Genomic DNA, 23,431 nt, shown 5'->3' with positions numbered 1-23,431 from the left:
ATGTAGTCTTTGAGTGCTGAGTCACTAATTTTTCCTTAATTAATTGAAGTGGCCCCCTCATTTCATGTCCAAAAACTAATTCAAATGGACTGCGTTCATTTGATTCATTCAGTACATTCCCAATTGCAAAATGTGCAAGTGAAATTCCTTAATCCCAATTCTCTGGACACTCTTGACTATAGGTCCTAAACATGGTTTTTAAAGTGTGATGCCACTGTTCAAATGCTGCCTGTGATTCTGCATAGTACACAGTTGATTTAAATTGTTTTGCTCCTAAGCTATCCATAATTTCCTTGAATAACTTTGATATAAACTTTGATCCTTGATCCTTGATCCGATTGTATCCGTGTGAGTTATCTGTACCTTGTAAAAGTATTTGAGTAACTCTTCTACAATCCTTTTAGCCGTGATATTGTGTAATGGAATGACCTCTGGAAATAAAGTAGACACACTCATTATGGTCAACAAATATTGATTCCCATTTTTTGTTTTATGGAGAGGTCCTACATAATCAATTAAGATTCTTGTAAAATGTTCCTGAAATGCTGAAATGAGAATTAAGGGTGCTGGTTTTATCACTGCCTGAGGTTGTCCTATTATTTGAGACCCGTCAAATGACCAGCAAAATTCAACCACATCTTTATGCAGTCCAGAAAATCTCTGTGTTTTGGCTTGAGTTTTCCTTACTCCCAAATGAACTCCCTCTGCTACCTCATGTGCGACCCATAAAACCTTCATTCCATAACCCAGCAGTAGTCTAATTTGATAAATATCTGCCCATTTTTCATCCGCTTTAGTATGTAATGTTCTCCATTTCATATCAAGATGTCATTTTTAATGTAGTAGCATTCTGGGATACATTTAGATTTGTATTCTGTATATGCTTTTTGGTACAACTGCTTTAGTTCTCCATTTTTTTATTGTAATTCAGCTAACTTCTCTGAACTAAAAATATCCACCTGTTCTCCATCTGCTCTTGTTTTCCTCAACCGTTTCATCAAAAATAGGTTTTGATAATTGAACTTCAACATCCTTATCTTTACTCTTTGATTTCTCCTCCTGTTTCAACCTGTAGCTTTATGACCTTGTTGTGACACAGTTTGGAAAAATCCCAGGATATGCTTCCTGTATACTTTCAGTTGTCTATATTTCCACTGGCTTTTCAATCACAGTTGGCATCACTCCTACCTGTGATCCAGCTATATTATCGCCAAGGATAAGCTGTATTTCTGGAAAAGAGAATTTCTGAGCCAGCTCAGAATACAAAAGTAGATGGACCTCTCTTTAAGCCATATTTTTTCATTTTTCTTTTATTCTTAAATTATCAAGATTGCATCACATTGGGGTGACAAATTGAAGCTTTTCACTTTATTTTATTGTATTTCTCACTGTAAAATATGTAAAATAAAATCATACAAATTCAAAATTCATTCTATTACTGCTACACTACTTCATCACTTTTCACTGGACTCTCCAGCCTCACTTTATTCAATGGAACACTGCTCTTCTCACCATGAAGTCCACATACCACCACTTTTCTGGCAATACTCCTTCTGAATTATATATCACCTCATCTCTCACCATCAAAGATTAACTTGCTCCTGTACCTTTTAAAATCTGAATTTCTTTACCTTCTCCTGGTAAACATGAATAAACCTTACTCACACAAGTAATGATTTGGAGTTGCCATGAAGGAGCGGCGCTTTGAAAGCTAGTGCTTCCAATTAAATCTGTTGGACTATAACCTGGTGTTGTGTGATTTTTAACTTGGCACAAGTAAGCTCTTTAAAGAGATCTGACACTTTCTTATCAACCAACCCTGACTGGCTGTAGATGTTTTTTGCTTCAACTGTGATTTCCTTTACAACTTTAATAAAATCCACTGGCGTATTCTGTTTCCCTGCATCAGTCTTCCCAGTATTTATTTTTTAACCACAGACACTGTGTCTTCATGTGCCCTACTTTATTACAGTGAAACTATCTGAGGTTTTTTACTTCTTTTCCCCCTTCATGGGTATCTTTTTAAAACCTTTAAATTATCTTTGTTATTTTCTATGAGATCTCCTTTTCCTTTACCACCTGAGGATTTCGCTCCCCTAATTTCTATCCCTCACAGATTGAAATTGATATTGGAAGCCAAACTTTGATTTATAAACTAACTTATAATCATCTGCCATTTCTGCTGCTAATCTTTCGGTTTTAACTTTCTCCTCTTCCACATGAATTCTCACTACTTCAGGAAGTGAATTTTTGAACACCTTCAAAATAAAAGTCTTTCTAAGAGAGTCATATAATTGATCTTTTTCAATGTCCTTATCCACCTACCAACGTTACCTTGTTTAATCCTTTGAAATTCTATGTAAGTTTGGCTAAATTCTGTCCTTAGATTCCTAAAACATTGTCTGTATGCTTCCGGCACTAGTTTATATGCACCTAAAATGGCTTTTTTTCACCTCATCATACTCCCCAGATACTTCCACTATTAGTGCATAAAAACTTCACCAGCTCTACTTACCAAGTTTGTTTGTATCAACAATACCCACATGATCAGTGGCCATTTCATTTGTTTAGCCACTTTCTCAAGTGAAATGGAAAAGGCTTTTACATTCTTCTTGTTGAACCTTGATAATGTTTGGACACATTGAAACAAATTCCCACCAGGCCTTTGGCAGCAATGGGTTTGCTGTTCATCTCTGTCCTCATAACAATGCCCTTTACTTTACCTCCTCCATTTTAAGTTGACCTTCACCTTTCAGCTCCAACTTCTGAAGTTCAAAAGTTCTCGATCCCTTTCTTCTGCCTGAGCTATTCTTTCTTTTTCTTTTACTTGGGCTATTCTTTCCATTTCTTTTTCCCTTGTCAATGCAAGGAGTACTCAAAGCTGTTTACTAACTGCCTGTCTGAAGGAAACATTTTGACAACACCCCTCTGCCAGAGAAACAGGACAGAACACATCTAAAGGCACAGTGTCATCACATGATACTGCATGGGAGATTTAGTTCCTTTCATTTCATCAATGTGCTTTGTGCATAAGCCTATTTTGTTGAATACCTCCAGGTACAAGCAGTAAACACAGCTAAGGTTTCTGCAAGAGCAACTTACTTCTGTGAATTTCCTTCTGTTTCTGTTAGAAGCAGCTCTTCCATTAATTATGTAAGTCTGATGATTTTCATCTTTTTCTGTCTTGTCCTTTTTTTATTTTGATTGTAATTTCATATGTTGTGATCCAGCATGTGGGAGCTCTGGATTTTGTCAGATCCTTAGTTCTAAGCAGAGTCACATATCAGTTTCTAGAAGACTGTTGGTCACATTCTACTGTCTTTTTTCCTGAAATTATAAGATACATGAATTAAACTCAGAAAAAATGTAAAAAAAAATCTGAAAATATAATCAGCATAGCATATACCATGCAGAGTATTTATCAAATTATTTACCCGTTTTACTGGTATTGGTGATTCAATAAATGTTTTTAAAACACAGTGGCCATGTTGCCATCACATGAATTATTTTTGTAATATATATTAAAATTATATAACTTTATATTAATAATGAATACAATATTAAATATCATAAATAATAATAAAACAAAATAAAATTATTGTTTGTAATGTATACAGAAAATTTAGAGGAGAATGTAGATAGCCTGATTAGTAAGTTAATCAGGCAAATTTTGGGGTATCTGCGGATAGTGAGGATTATTCCAAAGGATACAGCAGGATGTAGATAGGCTGGAGACTTTAGCAGAGAAATGGCATGTGGGGTTTAATTTGGGCAAATATGAGGTCATGTATTTTGGGAGATTTAATGCAGGAGGGAAGTATACATAAATGGCAGATCTTTTAGTAGCATCAACACAAAGAGGAATCTAGGTTTACAGGTCCACTGTTCCATGAAAATGGTAATTCAAGTGGATAAGGTGGTCAAGAAGGCATATAGCATGGTTGCCTTCGTCGGTCAGGATACAGAGTATAAATATTGGCGAGTCATGTTGCAACTTTCGCTCAGCCACATTTTAATATTGAGTACAGTTCTGGTTGTTATACTACCAGAAGGCTGTGGAATGTTAAAAATCACACAACACCATGTTATAGTCCAACAGGTTTAATTGGAAGCACACTAGCTTTCAGAGCATCGCTCCTTGTGGAGGCTTTGAAGAGGGTACAGAAATAGTTGACCTGGATGTTGCTTGATTTAGAGGATATTAGCCTTGAGGAGAGATTGGACAAATTTAGTTTGTTTTCACTTGAACATTGAGGGATAAGGGGCAACCTGATAGAAATTTACAAAATTATGTGAGGCATGATTAAAATGGATAGTCAGAGCCTTTCTCCCAGAGTAGGAATGTCATTTAGTAGAGGTTTAGGGTAAAAAGGGTAAGTTTAAAGAAGAGGTGAAAGGCAGGTTTTTTACAACGAGGATGGTAACTGCCCGAAATGTGCCACCAGAGAGAGTGCTGGAGGCAGATACAATAGCAACATTTAAGAGTCTTCTTGATAAATACATGAATAGGCAGGAAATATAATACAATACAATCAGCCCCTTCGATCCACCAAGCCTGCACCAATTTCTATTCCTTATTTAGACCCTCAACTTATTACCCATATGCGGTTTCTATCTCTCTGTTCGCCTCCCATTCATGTAAAATCAAGATGAGCCATAAATGTTGCTAATGTGCCGGCTTCCACCACTTCCACTGACAGTTCATTGCAGGCACCCACCATCCTCTGTGAAAAATTCCCTACACTTCTTCCCTAAATGTTGCGCCTCCCACCTTGAACCCTGTGCCCTTTTGTAGTTGACCTTTCTACCCTGGGAAAAAAGCTCTATCCAACCTATCTATGCATAGAACATAGAACATTATAGTACAATACAGGCCCTTCAGCCCTTGATGTTGCGTTGCACTGCAACCAATCTGAAGCCCATCTAACCTACACTATTCCATTCTTATCCATTTACCTATCCAATGACCATTTAAATGCCCATAAAGTTGGCGGGCCTACAACTGTTGCAGGCAGTGTGTTCCTCACCCCTACTACTCTCTGAGTAAAGAAACTACCTCTGACATCTGTCCTATATCTATCACCCTCCAATTTGAAGCTAAGCCCTCTTGTACTAGCCATCACCATCCAAGGAAAAAGGCTGTCACTGTCCATCAATTTAACCCTCTGATTTTCTTATATGTCTCAATTAAGTCACCTCTCAACTTCCTTCTCTCTAATGAAAATAGCCTCAAGTCCCCCAACCTTTCCTTGTAAGACCTTACCTCCATACCAGGCAACATCCTAGTAAATCTCCTCTGAACTCTTTCCAAAGCTTCAACATCTTTCCTTTAATGCATGCAATACTCCAAATGTGGTCGCACCAGAGTTTTGTACAGCTGCTGTATGACCTCATGGTTCTGAAACTCGATCCCTCGACTAATAAAAGCTAACACGCCGTATGCCTTCTTAACAGCCCTATCAACCTGGGTGGCAATTTTGAGGGATATATGTGCATGGACACGGAGACCTCTGCTCATCTACACTACCAAGAATCTTCCCATTCGCCCAGTACTCTGCATTCCTGTTACTCCTTCCAAGGTGAATCACCTCACACTTTTCTGCACTAAACTCCATTTGCCACCTCTCAGCTCAGCTCTGAAGCTTATCTATGTCCCTCTGTAACCCACAGCATTCTTCGGCACTATCCACAACTCTACCAACTTTAGTGTCATCTGCAAACTTACTAACCCACCCTTCAACGCCCTCTTTCAGGTCGTTTATAAAAAATGACAAATAGCAGTGGACTAAAACAGATCATTGCAATATACACCACTAGTAAATGAACTCCAGGGTGAACATTTCCCATCAACCATCAGCTAGCCAATTTCTGATCCAAACTGCTAAATTGCCCTCAATCCTATGCCACCATATTTTGTGCAGTAGCCTACCATGGGAACCTTACCAAATACCTTACTGAAATCCATATACACCACATCAATGACTTTACCCTCATCCACCTGTTTGATCATCTTCTCAACAAACTCAATAAGGTTTGTGAGGCATGACCTACCCTTCACAAAACTGTGTTGACTATCCCTAATCAACTTATTCCTATCGAGATGATTATAAATCCTATCTCTTATAACCTTTTCCAACACTTTACCCAAAATTGAAGTAAGGCTCACTGGCCTATAATTACCAGGGTTGCCTCTACTCCCCTTCTTGAACAAGGGAACAACATTTGCTATCCTCCAGTCTTCTGGTACTATTTCTGTAGACAATGACGACATAAAGATCAAAGGCAAAGGCTCGGCAATATCCTCCCTGGCTTCCCAGAGCATCCTAGGATAAATTCCATCTGGCCTAGGGGATTTATCTATTTTCACATCATTATTGCCTTTCCCCCAGCTGTAGCTCTTGCTCTCCGGTGTATACCTATCCCTTTCCACCACTAAAGTAAAAATAGTGGTGAATTGTGGTCACTATTACCAAAGTACTCACCTACCTCCAAATCTAATACCTGGCAGGATCATTACCCAGTACCAAATCTAATGTGGCCTCACCCCTTGTTGGCCTGTCCACATACTGTGTCAGAAAACCTTCCTGCATGTATTGGACAAAAACTGACCCATCTGAAGTACTTGAACTATAGTATTCCCAGTAAATATTTGGAAAATAAAAGTCCCCCATAACAACTACCCTGTCACTCTCGCTCCTATGGAGAATCATCAATGTGTCTCATAATTTTGTAGATGTCTATCAGGTCATCCCTCAACCTTTATCTTTCCAGTGTAAACAATCTGAGTTTATCCAACCTGTCCTCAGAACTAAAATCCTCCAACTAGACAACATCCTGGTAGACTTTTTCTGCACCCTTTCCAGAGCGTCCACATTCTTCTGGTCTTGTGGCAAATAGAACTGCATGCAATATTAGAAGAATAGAATGATATGGACAAAAGGTTTTTAGTTTAGAAAGATGTTAACATAGTCTTGGTGGGTTGAAGGGCCTTCTTCTATGCTGTACTGTTCTTTAAATCATTGGATATATTTATAATTTCTTTTCAAAGTCTTTCAAAGTAATGTTTTATAATCACAATGTAATCTATATCTTGCTTGTTAAGTTATTTTGAATATAGAGTGGCATCTTTTGAAACACTGCTTGTTGCCAGTAGTTAAGGAATCAAGTGCACTGTGTTAACAGTGGCACACCCATGGTGCACCTCTGAAACAAATAGTTTTGTTCCCTTTATGCCGGTTTAGACAAAAAATAATTTCTGGAGGAACATCTGTTTCGTTTTGGTTTCAGCAACTTTTATAGCCAGACAGCACAGTAAAGCTACTTAAAATATTGCTATTAAGAAAGTACAAAGGAAATGAGTGATTTGATGAGTTCAAGTACTTTTCTTTCATCTTCGACTGATTGATGAAATGAAAATCTTCTCCTTTTGTCTGTAAATAAATTGGAGCCAAATCTCAAGGCAGGTCCAGTTAGAGATGGAACAATAGCACAATACTGCCTGTAATATAACATTAATTGGCCACAAGCGAGTCATCTCCCTCAGAGAGGCCAAGAACATGTTTTGTGCAGAAAATGGAATGTTGTAGTTGGGACACGTTTTAGAAATTAAACATATGGCATACATTTAGCAAAATTGTAAATGTGTCTTTCTCTTCTGGTAAGTGTTTGTTTATTTTTACTTTTCTAGAAAGATAAAAGTGAAAATAAATTTGCTTACACTAAATAGAATCTAACCAAAGTGTAAGACTGATCGTTATGTTTTAGCACTGACTCTCAGGTTTAGCAAAAATATTTTCCAAGCCATTAACAAACAAGTGATTAACTGACCTCAGTTTCACAATTATCCTGGATAAAACACTCCAGTAATGATAAACAACTTTGGTTAAGCTTTAGAATTATTATTGTTGTACCAGTAAATTATAATTTACCAAAAATCACAAGCATTTTATTTTCAAATGCAGTTATAATATGTCTGCATACAGCTACCAGAGCATTTTGGATCTTTGTAATATCTTGTACATGACCTGAATCTATCTCATAATACCGCTGGCTGCAAAAAAAAGAAAAAACATCTTCCATTCTCAACAAATTGGTGAACATGACAGTAACCAAAATATAAATTAAATTGATGTTTCTGTGGAAGAAACAATCCAAATGCTCTCTGCTTATTTCTATCAATGTTTGTCAGGAGATCTGGTGTATTGAACAGACTATTTCCTTTTATATTTACATCTGTTACACAGACCCATCTGGTGTCAAGTACCTTCAGTACTGCCTCTCTAATGAGCCAGATCCACATCAGGGTCCTGTATTAGCAAAATGATTTATAGAGGCATATATTTGAACTTGTTTTTCCAGTATCTGTCACACGAGTCGGAGTCCATATTATGGAGAAGAAGATGGATGTGATTACCATTTTGTAACTGAGCAAACGTTTGAAGAAATGATCCGACTGGTAAGAGTTTTCCAACATCAAAGACCCAAAAGATTGGATATAATGAATTGTAAATTATTTTTCGTAAATGCTTTGGGAACCTTTCCAGAATTATTATGAAGTGGAGTTGGGTGTAGATTTGAGTTAAAATGTGTAAAATACACATTGTTATTTTTGCTCAGAAATGGAGCAAGCCATTTGAACATGATAAACAAGTGCTGGAGAAACCCAGCAGTTTTGGCAGCATCTGTAGAGAAAGAAACAAACTTAACACATTGAGTCTGATATGACTTCTCGCTCTATATACTGTTCACATCTTTTTAGCTTGTTGTAGCATCAGGATTACCTTAGTAATAACCATTTGAAATGCTCTATTTGTACTGTCATATCCTTTTTACACCTTCTTTAAAAGCTTTTTATAGTCTTTGATATAGACCATTCCATTCTTCTACAGCTCTTCCACTCAATGATCTATGTTTTTCATAGTTTATTGGTGTGATGCTGCTGCTATTTTCACAAGGTTATGCTGTCCTTGGTTTTTTTTCAGAAGGTTGTAAAGACTCAGACAATGCTGTCAAGTTTTTAAAAACAACACTTGTAAAATGAAAGGGGAATGGCCAATTCTTCCAGCTCAGCTTTTCTATGGTTTGGTTTTAGCAGTCTTGCTGTTCACTGAAAGCAGTCAGTTCAGTTTCAGGCTTCTGGTCCAAGAAACAGCTACATGGAAGAAGGTGCTGAATGCTGGGTTCCTCTGTCATCTCTCTCTCCTGTAAGAGTGTGTTTGATTTTACATTTTTGCCATGGGATGTTTACAAGGATTGTTTGCAGGTATTTTAAACAGCATCATTAAGTTAGGATAATCTGTTGGGTTTTCAGATAGTTTACGTTATTCTGTATTCTGTTCTCTGTTGTTCGTGTTTCATTTGGTAATCTTATAACTAAATTCAGTTTTGTTTAAAACTAAGTAATTTGACCAGCTGCATCTCTTCTGGGATATCCACTACACACCTGCTTAAAAGAACTAGCAAGTTAGGCTCCAGGCTACTTTCTTGAAATGTTTTATGAGGGTCTGGACTGATCCATATTAATTGATACAGATCCGAACTGACCAGCACACCTGCATTAGTTCCTTCTTTTGTGCTAATACAGTCATACCACAAATATCCATCTTTCCAGTTACTCTGTTCTCTATATAAATGCACTATTTCAGTGACAGTGATAATACTGCAGCCATCTTGAATGTAGGACATCTTTGATGCACAAGCTAGTCTGTTCTTCTGTCATGACCAACTTTGGGAAGTATGCTGTTACTTGAGACTCAATACTCCTGGATTGATCACAAAAGAAATCAAAATACTCTTACGTTTCCAATTTATCTGTCTGATGCACTGAGGTTAGCAGAAAATACGGACAGAGTTCTGTACTTAACAAGATACTTAACAACGTAATGTGGCACTACTATTTAAGAAAGGTAGTAAGGAAAAGCCAGGGGACTATAGACCAGTGAACCTGATATCGGTGGTGGGCAAGTTGTTGGAGGGAATCCTGAAGGACTGGATTTACATGTTTTTGAAAAGGCAAGGACTGATTAGGGCTAGTCAGCATGGCTTTGTGTGTGGGAAATCATGTCTCATGAACTTGATTGAATTCTTTGAAGAAGTAATAATGAGGATTGATGGGGGCAAAGCAGTAGACATGATCGATATGGATTTCAGTAAGGGTTCAACAGTGTTCCTCATGATAAAGACTGGTTAGCAAAATTAGATCTCATGAAATACAGGGAGAACTAGCCATTTGGATACAGAATTAGCTCAAAGCTAGACAACAGAGGGTGGTAGTGGACGGTTGCTTTTCAGACTGGAGGCCTGTGACCAATGAAGTGTCACAAAGATCATTGCTGGGTCCACTGCTTTTCATCATTTATATAAATGATTTGGATGTGAACATAGGAGGTAGTTAGTAAGTTTGCAGATGACACCTAAATCGAAGATGTAGTTGACAGTGAAGAAGGTTACCTCAGATTACAACAGGATCTTGATCAAAGGGCCACTGGGCTGAGAAGTGACAGATGGAGTTTCATTTAGATAATTACAAGGTGCTGCATTTTGGAAAAGCAAAACAGAGCAGGAATTATACACTTAATGGGAAGGTCCTGGGGAGTGTTGCTGAACAAAGAGACCTTGGAGTGCAGGTTCATGGTTCCATGGAAATAGAGTCGCAGGTAGATAGGGTAGTGAAGAAGGAATTTGGTATGCTTTCTTTTATTGCTCAGAGTATTTAGTACAGGAGTTGGGAGGTCATGCTGCAGCTTTACAGGACATTGGTTGGGCCACTTTTGAAATATTGCATGCAATTCTGGTCTCCTTCCAATTGGAATGATGTTGTGAAACTTGAAAGGGCCAGACAGATTTACAATGATGTTGCCACGGTTGGGGGAATTGAGCTATAGTGAGAGGATGAATAGGCTGGGGCTGTTTTCCCTGGAGCATAAGAGGCTGAGGGGTGACCTTATAGAGGTTTATAAAATCATGAGGGGCATAGATAGGATAAATAGACAAGGTGTTTTCCCTGGGGTGGGGGAGTCCAGAATTGGAGGGCATTGGTTTAGGGTGAGAGGGGCAAGATATAAGGGACCTAAGGGGCAACTATTTCACGCATAGGATGGTGTGTGTATGGAATGAGCTGCCAGAGGAAGTGGTGGAGGCTAGTACAATAACAGCATTTAAAAGGCATCTGGATGAGTATATGTATAAGAAGGGTTGAGAGGGATATGGGCCAAATGTTGGCAAATGGGACTAGACTAGGTTAGGATATCTGCTCGGCATGGATGAGTTAGACCGAAGGGTCTGTTTCCATGCTGTACATCTCGATGACTCTATGACTCTTAAGAACGACAATTTATTACAAATAAATCAATTCTAACCATAGGCAAGCAAAATACAAATTATAAACATTTAGCTCTACTAGTTGAAACTGTAATCTTCTTCTTAAACCCCTACACATACATACAGACAGACACCACAAACGGACATGAGTTTTCCGGGTGAATGATAAAGTACTGGGGAAATACAGTTCAAAAGTACAAGTCCACAGGATTTAATGAGGTTTTTGTTTTGCTTCCCAAGACCTTCTGTTCTCCAATTTCCTTATTTCCAGATTCTCTCAGTTCTTTGCTGAAGACACAGCATGGCTTGCATACTAATTGTGAAGTCTTTTATTCTTTGTTAGAGGCAACAACATACAACAATTGGTGGGAAATTATATCAAGCTGTCTTCCAAATTTTGATTACTTCTCTGCTGAGAGAGAGGTAGACCTTGTCTTTTCTGCAATGTGGTGGCTTCTCTCCCTGTACAATGAGAACACAAATTGTTCACCTGCCTAGAAGCCACTCAGAGTTGTTACCAAACTGATAATTTCTAGCATCCACAACTGGTCCTGATTACAGAAGAACTTGGATTATCCGGCATGATCGCAAGAGCCTGATGTTTGGCTAGACTATGTTATCCAGCATTCGATTATCCAGAAATCAATTAACTGAACAAAATACTCACCTGTGTCCTTTGGATAATCGAAGTTCCTCTGTATACAAAGCAATCAGTAATCCGTTACTGGGTGAAGCTCACTCTGAACACATATCCCTTCTTAGATCTCTTCTTCCATGCTTGAACAAAACAACAGTGTAAACACAACTAACAATGAGTTCCAATAACTTGACAATTTTTTGCAACTTTTCCATTCTTTTTCACATTTTAACATTTATTACTTAAATGAGAAAAAGACTCAGAAGTATAATTTATTATTTCAAACTTGGTTAAATTGTATTTTATAATCCAGTACTGCTGCCTTGTTAGTGTCAGTGCAAATTTTTCCTTTGTTTATCTCCGGATCCCTACTGTTTCAAACAAAAAACAAACCACATCTTTTATTCCTATGTCAACACATAATTATTTACTTGACAGATCGCTGGTCTAGGCTCAGTGTGTGGGGCTATCATACCTGTTTTTCCCTAAGACAGACATCTTGAATCTGCTAACTATCTTGTTAACCATATATCAATTATGTTCAGGGCCTGCTACCAGGATTCTGTTTTGGCAATTCTGAACTTGAGACAAGTTGGAAAATAATCAATCTCATGTACTTCTTACAGTGCATAGAATAGTACCAACCCACAGGCATCAACTCACTTGCTCTGACCATGGAATATTACCTTAGATTCCCTTTTCGTTTCTCTAATTATGGTAGATTTTGGTTTGTGACTGGAAAGTTAGAATTGTACATCTAATTCCTGGCACTGCAATATCTGATTAAACTTTATATTTGAATAAAATTATGGTCAAAAGTCAAAAATTCTGTTTTTAAAAGCTTAGTGTAAAAGATATAATAATTAAATAAAAGGTAAATCACTGTGAAAATAGAAGTTCTATGTTCATTTCACCATAGGTAAGAAACATTTACCGAAAAGCCTTGTGCTCTCCACTCCTCATTCCGTCTGTCATACTTTGTGATTCTATTTCTTATAACTTGCTGACTTCCCTTGGAGGCAATGACTCATTTTAACTTACTGGTCATGACTTGTTGGAGCTCATTGCGATCCAGAGTCTCACTGGTGAAGCCATTTGTTCACATCTGAACTGAGGCAGTAATTATCAGACATCTTGGGGAACATCAAAAAAAGATTCCAATCCTTTCCTTTCTAGGATTTAGACAGGTTATTTTTTTTCAGGAATTAATTTGATAGAAAGGGTGAAAAGAATAGGAATATGATCAAACTTTGAAATTCCAACTGATCTTTTTCTCATTTCAGCCCAGTAATACTGAGAATGGTAGCATCCCTGTCAGCTTAATGCAGTTCATAGTCGTACAGATGTACAGCACAGAAACAGAACCTTCAGTCCAACTCGTCCATGCCAACCAGATATCATAACCTACTTGGCCCATATCCCTCTAAACCCTTCCCATTCATGTACCCATCCATATGCTTGCAGTTAATTAAACATGTTTTATAAATTTTAAGTAATAAACAGAAAATTACTGATATATTCAACAGATCAGGCAGCATCTGTGTAGAGAAATGGAGTTAATGTTTCTGGCTTATAATGTTTTGAAAGAACTGGTGGAAAATAATCAATCTCACAGGTGGAAAATAATCAATTTCATGTACTTCTTACATGCATAGAATAGTACCAACCCACACAACATATTTGCCCAATGAGCCAATCATTAGTTTTTAAGTAACACATTTGTCAAGAAAGTTCATTCACCTTTTTATAACGATGCTTGTTGGGAAATCTTTTTGGGAGCACATCACAATGATTATAGACTTTTAACGCACGCATTGAAATGACTTGTGACTTCAAAACAGCTTCAAAATGTTTCTCATTAGCATTTGCTCATTTTCCATGTTATTGCTTGGCATTTGTACTTTCTATCTGAATAGCTTTATTGTACTTATTATTGTTAGAAGTGCTGTAGAAAAACAAGTTCTCACAGTTTGTATGTTTGACTGGGGTTTTGGTTCAGTGATATCAGTTTGGCTTTATTTATAACTGTGTCAACTTGACTTCAGAAGGTTCTTAGTTCTATTTTCACTCAAGTGTAATCAAGGCGGGTGGTCTAGTTCATTATTAAGGGAGTGCTACATTGTGAAATTTGCTATCATTCAGGTAACCTTAAATGTTAATGGCTTGATGGGCAAACATTAGTGGGTGGAATTTTCCCAGTCCCTGAATGTCAGGCATTGGCGAGTCAGTTTTAAAAATATTGAAATTAGAAGAAATTAGATTCTCAATGTGAGGAAAAGAGTCCATCTGCAAGCAAGCTTTGAATAGTGAGATCAAAATCTCACAAGTGAATGATGAGAGGCCTATTTGAATGCATTGCTTTCCATTAGTACCTTGTCTTGAGTCATTGATGTTCATTTTGCTATTTTCCCATGCACCAGGTAAAAACTAGATAATGATAATTATTGAAATGAAAAGTAGAGTACCTGGCAGCTCAAGTTTGCCACTTGTTCCTACAGACCTCTATCATGGACAGTAGTCACCAACATCTCCAACCATGAATGTTGACATCAGACATATACTAGCCTCACTGCATTTTCAAGGTATATCTGTAATCCATGTAGAATGTAGTTCTGCACTTCAGTGTTGCTGTTTGGAGCACAATGGCACTATTCTTTGTAACGCTGCTGTCAGGACATTTTGCATGGAGGGCCAAACATGCATCTCACAGATTAGACCAGGGTACATTTCAGTACTGCTCAATTGCTGTCTTCGTACTCCCTCACTTTGTGCCTCCTTGGATGCACATAGCATCTCTGCCTTGTTTGATCTTGTGTTTTTGCACTTTGCACCCTCATTCAGAGATTAAATGTTAAATTTTAAATATTTCTGTCTAGTCATGGCTCACTGGTGTAGCATGCTAGAAGTCAAGCCCAGCTATTCCCATAGTCATAACAAAGTTTGATTTTGAATTCAAAGATTTTGAATTAAGTATACAAAATTCTCCAATTTACCTAATTGTCAACCAGGTTTTCTGCGTAAAAAGAATTACTGCTTATTACAAGTAATTAGACTCTGGATACAGGTAATCAGTTACAGATTGCTCACATATAATATTACAAATGAAAACTTTCAGCCCTTTCCGAACTCTACTTTACACACATAGACAGGGGAAAAAACATGACTGAGGGAACAACTGGAAAGACAATTCAGCTGTCTTTGCTTTGAAATTTTGTTGAGTTGGATCTGACAGATTTCATTTTGTGAATGCTTCCACTGGTTTGCAAGAGGCACAGGGTGGCCGGTTCATTTTTGAAATGTATCTGATTTGCCAGTTAGAAGTCACAACTTATGGTAACTTCAGTTTAAGGTGCATTTTGAGTGCAGAGAACAGAGAACTGCTTCTGTACTAGTTTCTCTGTAACTTGTTTCCATCTCCCAGCTCCAAAAGGGTCTGTTTCAGGATGGCAGCCAGCGACTAATGGAGTTCTACAGGGTTCATTGTTGGGACCACAACTGTTCACATTGCACATTAAGGATCTGGATGAAGGAACTGATGGTATTATTGCTAAGTTTGCAGATGACACAAAAATAAGCGGAGGGCGAGCTATTTAGAATGTCTTGTAGGCATGCATACGTTGGATTGAATGGTGTATTTCTGTGGTATATGACTCTCTGGCTCTATGACAGGCAGTGTTGAGCAAGCATAGAGGCTATAGAAGAAGTTGGATAGGCTAGGAGAGTGGGGAAAGAAGTGGCAGATGGAATACATGTGGGAAAATCTGAGATTATGCACTTTGGTAGGAAAAATAGTGGTGTAGACAATTTTCTAAATGAGGAAAGGCTTTGGAAATTTGAAGAACAGAGACTTTGGCATTCTATTCAGGATTCTCTTAAGGTTAACATGCAGGTTCAGTTGCCGGTTAGTATGGCAAATGCAATGTTAGCATTCATTATGAAAGACTCAGAATGAAGGAATGACCGTTCAGAACTGGTATGAGGAGGAATTTCTTCAGCTGGAGGCTGGTGAATTGATGGAATTCATTGCCACAGGTCATGTGGAGGCCATGTCATTGAGTGCATTTAAGACAAATATAGAACAGTTTCTATTGTTTTGTATTCCACTAAGCTATAAAAACTCTTCAGTCAGAATGTTCATCGCTGTGAGCTTCTTCAATTACCACAATATGGGTTCAGTAACAACTGGTTATGTTACTTCATCCAGAGGTGTTGACTATTAATATGGAGAATATAAATTCAAATCCTACCGTATAAGTTTTATACAATGCTGCTTTTCTTGGGTGATGTGGGGTTGGGGTGGAGGGACAAAGTATCAGAAAGCATAAGGTGAATACTATATTTGCACAACATGGCCTGTTCCACATATATTGAAGTAAGATTCCCAATGTCAAACGTCGGTGTAGAGACATTCCATGCCTTTCCTTGTTGGAGTCTTCCATGTCCGACTGTGTCAAGGGCTATGCAAAACCATAAGTTATGTGTGTGATATGAATGTTGACTACTCACATTACCAACGACCAGTTCTGTTTCAGATATTCCCCACACAGGTTAATTGGAACCATGACCAATGAATCCAGCCTTGACAGGGGTTAAATTGTGGTTACATCACAACAAAGGAGCAGAAATTGAGGTTGAACCATTAAGTTCGGTTCCAACATTATCCTCCAACAGCTGCAGAACAGCTGCTACATGAAGAAGTCACAACTGAAGAACTCCTCAGGATCTGGAAAAGATCCAGGAACCCCTGAGTCTATCATTCTCAATGGCACTTCCTCCAGTTGAGCATGGCACAGTGTTCTCACAAATATAGATCTGCCAGGACACTATCACAAACTATGCCAACTGAGAAATGGAAGCTGAAGTGCTGGGTCATTAAAAACATTAGACATAAGAGCAGAAATCAGGCCATTCAACTCATCAAGTCTGCTCTGCCATTCAATCATTACTGATAAGTATCTCAACCCCATTCTCCCGCCTTCTCCCTGTAACCCTTGATCCCCTTGATACTAAGACCTTAAGACATAGGAGCAGAAGTTATTCCAGTCTGTTAGTTATCAAAGTGACAGCTGCAGTAAACATTTATGCAACTGGCTGCTTCCAAGGATCCACTAAGGTCCTGTGTAGGTTCCCTCAATTCTCAACCCACAAAATATCAAGACTGTTACTAAAGCAAGTTGTGTCAGATCACACACTTCAACTTGTTTGCTTGTAACAAGGTCAGTGCTATAGCCTGAGCAGTCGACTTTGCCAACATAGCTGGCAACCCACAGGGGAAGGTTACTATAGATGTATACGTGCCGTGTTGAGATCATAACATGACAAAATTAATCAACAAAACAAACAAATTACATTCATGTACAAACATTTGTGATTGTCACATCTTAGAGGTCTGGCAGCTAACTCCCAAGTTCCTGCTTCATTTTAAGGGCTGGATGCCTTATAGGGATGACTGCTGGGAGACATGGGCTGCCGTCTGCAACCGTGGCTGGTTTCTCTATTATGTAATCCCTGATTGAGGTCAAGCAATAAATACAATCAAGCCCATTCTTCGACCACAGCTTGGGTAGAGCAGAGGATAGACCTGCTGAAGATGAGGTTCCAATTCTCCAACTACATGCACTATGCAGCTCTTGACTGGTGGTGCTTGTACTAGCATTCTGCAGGGCTTCAAATATGACAATGGCACCAAGAATCCTGGCAGTAGCAACTTCCCCCAGTAGGCAAAAGTGAGGACTGCAGATGCTGGAAGCCGAAGTTTAGATTAGAGTGGTGCTGGAAAAGCACAGCAGGTCAGGCAGCTTCTGAGGAGCAGGAAAATCGACATTTCAGGCAAAATCTAAACTTCCCCCAATGCTGAGCACAAAACAGCACGAGAGCGACATGATGAATGCATGGCAAACAGCTAACGGGACAAATTTCAGAGAATAGTGTGAAAAACTCCTTAGGAATCATTGAAAAAAAACTTCCAAGAAACTCCTCAAAATTGACACTTAGCCAATTCAGCCCAGAATTACATACTCTGAAAATATTAGATCAAATAGGCTGTCTTCATCAGAATGTATTTTGTGACCTAATTATATCTAAAGTAGTATGGCATTTAGAATTGGATTTCACAACAAATTTACAATGCCTACTACATTCCCTCTTACTCCAGCCATTACATAGACCTCTGAAGTCAGTGCGTGACAGTGGCTGGAGAAACTGGAAATGAATGCATCAACATGGAATCAACATGACAATCAGCACCGCAGACTCTCGGAGTGACTGCATGGCCTGCAGCTTAGAGAGAACGATGAACACCTGCTGTTATCCCATATGCTAATTGTTAAAAAAAGTCTATTGTGTGAAATAACACAGTTTATTTTCAGCCTCATGAATTTTTTTTCCCCCTTGGCATCTAATGTCAACTTACTGCTGATTTTGATTTATACTGGGTACCACTTCTTTCCTGTTCGAAAAGATTTTTTTTTGCTATTCAAATTAGATTATTTAATTAGTTTCAATGTCAACTCGCTCTACAAAATAATATTTTAATAAGATTGGCTTTGAAATGAGAGAGGGAATATTTGTGGATGAACACTTAAATCTGAAAGTTTGCTTCATGTAACTGTTATTTCTTGTAAATGGACTCATGCCTCTAAAATTGTAGAGAGAGAGGATTTTTAGATAAATGTGTGTTTTTGTCCTTTACTATCCTAAAGAGTACTATTACGGCCTTAATGTTATGCTTTTTTTTGCCTCCTGGTGCAAATAGAAAATTACAGTCGTGTTGATCAATAATGTATTCATCTTGTCCTACAAGTGAAGTAAACAGGCAAGCTTTTGGATGGAGGAGGATTTCCCCTGTGTATTACATATAATTAAATCACAATACATGGTTGTTGTGAATTGTTGTAAATGGTTGTTATACATGGCACACAAAGACATATTTCCCCACAATATATTTAGTTCTAAATTCTGCTTTAAATTTCATATGTAGTCTTTGAAGGAGGTAGAAGGCTGGTTCAGAAAGCATTTAGCATACTTGCTTTCATTGTTCAGACCATGAGTATAAGAGTTGAAACATCATGTCGAAGTTGTAAAGGATGTTGGTGAGGTCACTTTTGGAGCACTTTGTACAGTTGTGGTCCCCCTGCTATAGAAAGGATATTATTAAATTAGAAAGGATATTATTATATTGGAAAGGTTTCAGAAAAGAGTTACTACCAGGATGTTGCTGGGACTGGAAGGTTTGTGTTATAAAAAGAGGCTAGATAGGCTGGACTTCCTTCAAGGGAGCAGAGGAGTTGGGGTTGACCTTATAGAGGTTTATAATAGATATGGTGATAAGCAAAGGCCTTCTCTTAGGGTTGGGGAGTTCAAAACTAGGAAGCATGTTTTAAGATGAGAGGAGAAAGATTTAAAAGGGACCAGAGGGACAACTTTTTCACAGAGAGAATGGCTCTTATGTGGAATGAACTGCCAGAGGAAGTGATGGATTTAGGTACAGTTACACCATTTAAAAGACATTTCCACATATTCGTGCATAGGAAAGATTTAGAGGGATATGATCCATATGCAGGCAAGTGGGACTAGTTTAGTTTGGGAAACTTGGTTGGCATGCACCAGTTGGACCAAAGGGTCTCTTTCCATGCTGTATGACTCTACGAGTGCACCTCTGGCCCTTTTGTTTTCATATTTTGATAATCGCCTCATTCCCATCACCCAGGTAAACTTTGTCCTCTTTCTTGCAGTCCTTTCTTGAAAAGGTAAATGTAGAAAATAATGTTTGAGGGGAATCCAAAATTAGCAGCCTTAAATATAAGATATTTTAAGCACATGGTTGCTTAAGAGAAAGTCAAGAGAAATAACACAGCAGATCAGGCAGCATTTGAGGAGCACGAGAATCGACGTTTCGGGCATAAACCCTTCATCAGGAATGAGCTCAACTCTGATGTCCAGTATCTGCAGTCCTCACTTTCTCCGAGGAGAAATACTTTCACCTAGAGTGGTTAGAACATGCAACTTGTTATTACATAAAATAGTGAAACTTGATAGCATAAAGACTTTAAGGAAAAGCTGGCAAAGTATATTAGGGAAAAAGGAATAGACAGATGCACTGATGGACTAGATGAAGTAAGGTGGGAGGAAATCTTTGTAAGCCTAAACACAAACACAAATCAGTAGGTCAAATGGCCTGTTTATTTATTTAAATTTAAAGCTGTAATCTTGTAACTCTGAAAAACCGTCTAAGTGGAAATGAAAGCAATGTTTCATTGCTCCAATGAGTGTAAAGCTCGATGCATATCAGAAATGTATTGCTTTATTTTTATTTACATAGAACAGTTTTTAGTGTTTTGTATTCCACTAAGCTGTACAAACTCTTCAGTTAGAATGTTCATCACTGTGAGCTTCTTCAATGACAACAGTATGAGTTCAGTAACAACTGGATATGTTACTGGATTAGTCATCCAGAGGTATAGACTAATAATATGGAGAATATAAATTCAAATCCTACCATATAAATTGAAAATTTAAATTCCATTCATTAAATAAATCTGGAATAGCTCTAGTGTTCAGAAAATCCATTACGAATTGCTGTGATACCGACAAGAGAAGCTCAACAAAAGAAAAGTTTCATATTGTGACGGATCTTGATTTCCTTGTGAATTAAAAAAAATAATGCTAATTGAGTAGTACCCATTTAAAATATTTCATGGTTCTACTTAAGTAAGTGAGTAACATTTATATTAACTGAAACTGTCATTCTGTTCAGACATACTGTGTGCTCAATATTTCTTGTAAGTCATAATGACAACATCCGTTCTCAGTATTTACTGAAAAACAACAGGAAATAAACACAAAATGCCATCAACAAATTCTTTTAATTTATTGATGGCTACAGAGGTTTGATTAGCTCATTTGGCTAGACAGCTGGTTTGCAATGTAGAGTGATGTGGGTTCAATTTCTGTACCAGGTGAGGTTATCACTAACAACTGTCCTTTTCAACCTTGCCCCTTGTTGTGGTTCTGTTCGTCGAGCTGGGAATTTGTGTTGCAGACGTTTCTTCCCCTCTCTAGGTGACATCCTCAGTGCTTGGGAGTCTCCTGTGAAGCGCTTCTGTGATCTTTCCTCCGGCATTTGTAGTAGTTTGAATCTGCCACTTCCGGTTGTCAGTTCCAGCTGTCCGTTGCAGTGGTCGGTATATTGGGTCCAGGTCGATGTGCTTATTGATTGAATCTGTGGATGAGTGCCATGCCTCTAGGAATTCCCTGGCTGTTCTCTGTTTGGCTTGTCCTATAATAGTAGTGTTGTCCCAGTCGAATTCATGTTGCTTGTCATCTGCGTGTGTGGCTACTAAGGATAGCTGGTTGTGTCGTTTCCTGGCTAGTTGGTGTTCATGGATGTGGATTGTTAGCTGTCTTCCTGTTTGTCCTATGTAGTGTTTTGTGCAGTCTGAACATGAAATTCAGAGGAGGCACCTGGTGATTCAAGCTTGCTACATGTTCTGAAGGACGTCCATGTGAGACATCAGGAACCAAATCTCACAATAGAGTCCAGGGGCACTACCCACATGTAACCCATGTACACAAACATTGGCACCTGACATGTCCCAGTCTTTTAGAGGTCTCATGGCAAATCTCCAACTCTCTTACAGCATGCTTCTGTACTTCAAAGCTATGCATTGAGGCTCTCTGGCAGCTATCATTGCAATGCTGCTGCAAGTATACTTTGCACTCAGGGACATGCTGCCAGCTCATGCACTGCCACCTCAGACTGTACATTTGCTCTTTCAGTGATCACTCACTTTGATCCTACCTGGATGCTCACAGTATCACTGAGCCAGAGATACATTCTCCCCATGTCTGCGTGGGTTTCCTCCGGGTGCTCCGATTTCCTCCCACAGTCCAAAGATGTGCAGGTCAGGTGAATTGGCCATGCTGAATTGCCCATTAGTGTTAGTGTTAGGAGGGAAATGGTCCTGGGTGGGTTACTCTTCAGAGGGTTGGTGTGGACTGGTTGGGCCGAAGGGCCTGTTTCCACACTGTAAGGAATCTAATATTAAACTTACTGTACTGTGGTATTGCTTTGCCGTTTAGTGCAGAAACAAAGTTAGGAAACTTGTCATGGTTTCATTGGTCCTCAGTCAAATTAATAGAGGCAACCTTCAGGACCTGTGCAATAAGTCACTACCAGACCGGGGGGTTTGAACGTAATCAGTCCAGACCGGGGGGTTTGAACGTAATCAGTCAATCACTTGGGGCTGTCAGGTTCATGATCCTCTTCTTGTAAGGGGTGCGGAGCCAAATTTTGGGCAGCCCACTGCCTAATTTGACTCTTTATATCCTATTATTGGATGTTTTTCTTTTTTGAAATGAGAATGAGGTAGGTATTAAAAGAGTTGAACATACATAGCACAGCTTACTGTTGGTGAAGTTGGGTTAAAGGTTAGATGTCCCAACTGAGTGAGTAGGAAATTCGGAGAGCATATAGGGTGATTTGTGTAGTAGATTGGAATGGTTGACAGTGAATGAGGGAAGATATTGCAGGCAATACCCATAGTGTTCGAGCATGACCTTTGGTGGGTATTGGTTTTTTGTAGAAGAGATAGAGTCAGTGTGAGGTATCAAAGAGAAGGAGGAGTCATGAAGGTCAATGTCCTTCTTTCAATCATAGAAAGCAAGGACATATAGATCATAGGGTAATAAAAAATTTTGGTTAGAGTGAGGCATATGGGTTACGCCACACAGGCTATGTGTGAGGCAAGAACACCATTAACAAGATCAACATTATTTGACATTCCATTCATCAGTCTAATAATGGAAGGGAAGAAGTTGTTCTTGAACCTGCTGGTGGGTTCTGTATCTTCTGCCTGACGGAAGAGGTTGTAGGGGGGTATTACCAGGGTGGGATGGATCTTTCATGATATTAGCAGCCTTTTCACAGCAACGAGAGGTGTAAATGGAGTCATGGATGGGAGGTTAGCTTCTGTGATAGTCTGGTCTGTGCACATCACCATCTGTAGTTTCTTATGGTCCTGGGCAGAGCAGTTGCTGAACCAGGCCATGATGCACCCAAACAGTATGCTTTCTATGATGTATCTGTAAAAGTTGATGAGGGTCCTTATTGACATACCACATAAGGAAGAAGAGGTATTGTTGCACCTTGTTGACTGTCACATCTATGTGGGAAGTCCAACACAGTATTCCCTTATGATGTAACTCACTAATTCTGCAGCTGAATTAGCTATTTAGAACCATATTGGTTTACAGACAGGACAGCACTTCATTGATTTGCATTTCTGCCAATTGATTCAATTTAAAACAGAGTCTAGATTAGAGTGGTGCTGGAAAAGCACAGCAGTTCAGGCAGCATACGAGGAGCAGTAAGATCGACGTTTCGGGCAAAAATCCTTCATCAGGAATACAGGCAGAGTGCCTGAAGGGTGGAGAGATAAATGAGAGGAGGGTGGGGGTGGGGAGAAAGTAGCGTAG

The 23,431-nt window shown here is 38.8% G+C and overlaps 1 protein-coding gene across 1 annotated transcript in view; it reads left to right on the top strand.

The window, feature by feature from the left end:
• LOC122561477 (leucine-rich repeat and guanylate kinase domain-containing protein-like) overlaps positions 1–23,431 on the top strand; it is a 159,783-nt gene that overhangs the window by 103,181 nt on the left and 33,171 nt on the right. The window contains exon 12 of the mRNA XM_043713222.1: positions 8,359–8,455. Within this exon, the coding sequence (XP_043569157.1) occupies positions 8,359–8,455 (97 nt within the window). The remainder of the gene's footprint in view (positions 1–8,358; positions 8,456–23,431) is intronic.

This window comes from Chiloscyllium plagiosum, chromosome 23 (genome assembly GCF_004010195.1).
Source record: "Chiloscyllium plagiosum isolate BGI_BamShark_2017 chromosome 23, ASM401019v2, whole genome shotgun sequence".
Lineage (NCBI taxonomy): Eukaryota > Metazoa > Chordata > Chondrichthyes > Orectolobiformes > Hemiscylliidae > Chiloscyllium > Chiloscyllium plagiosum.
The sequence above is the reverse complement of the archived record's forward strand: the minus strand, read 5'-3'. Positions and strand labels throughout refer to the sequence as shown.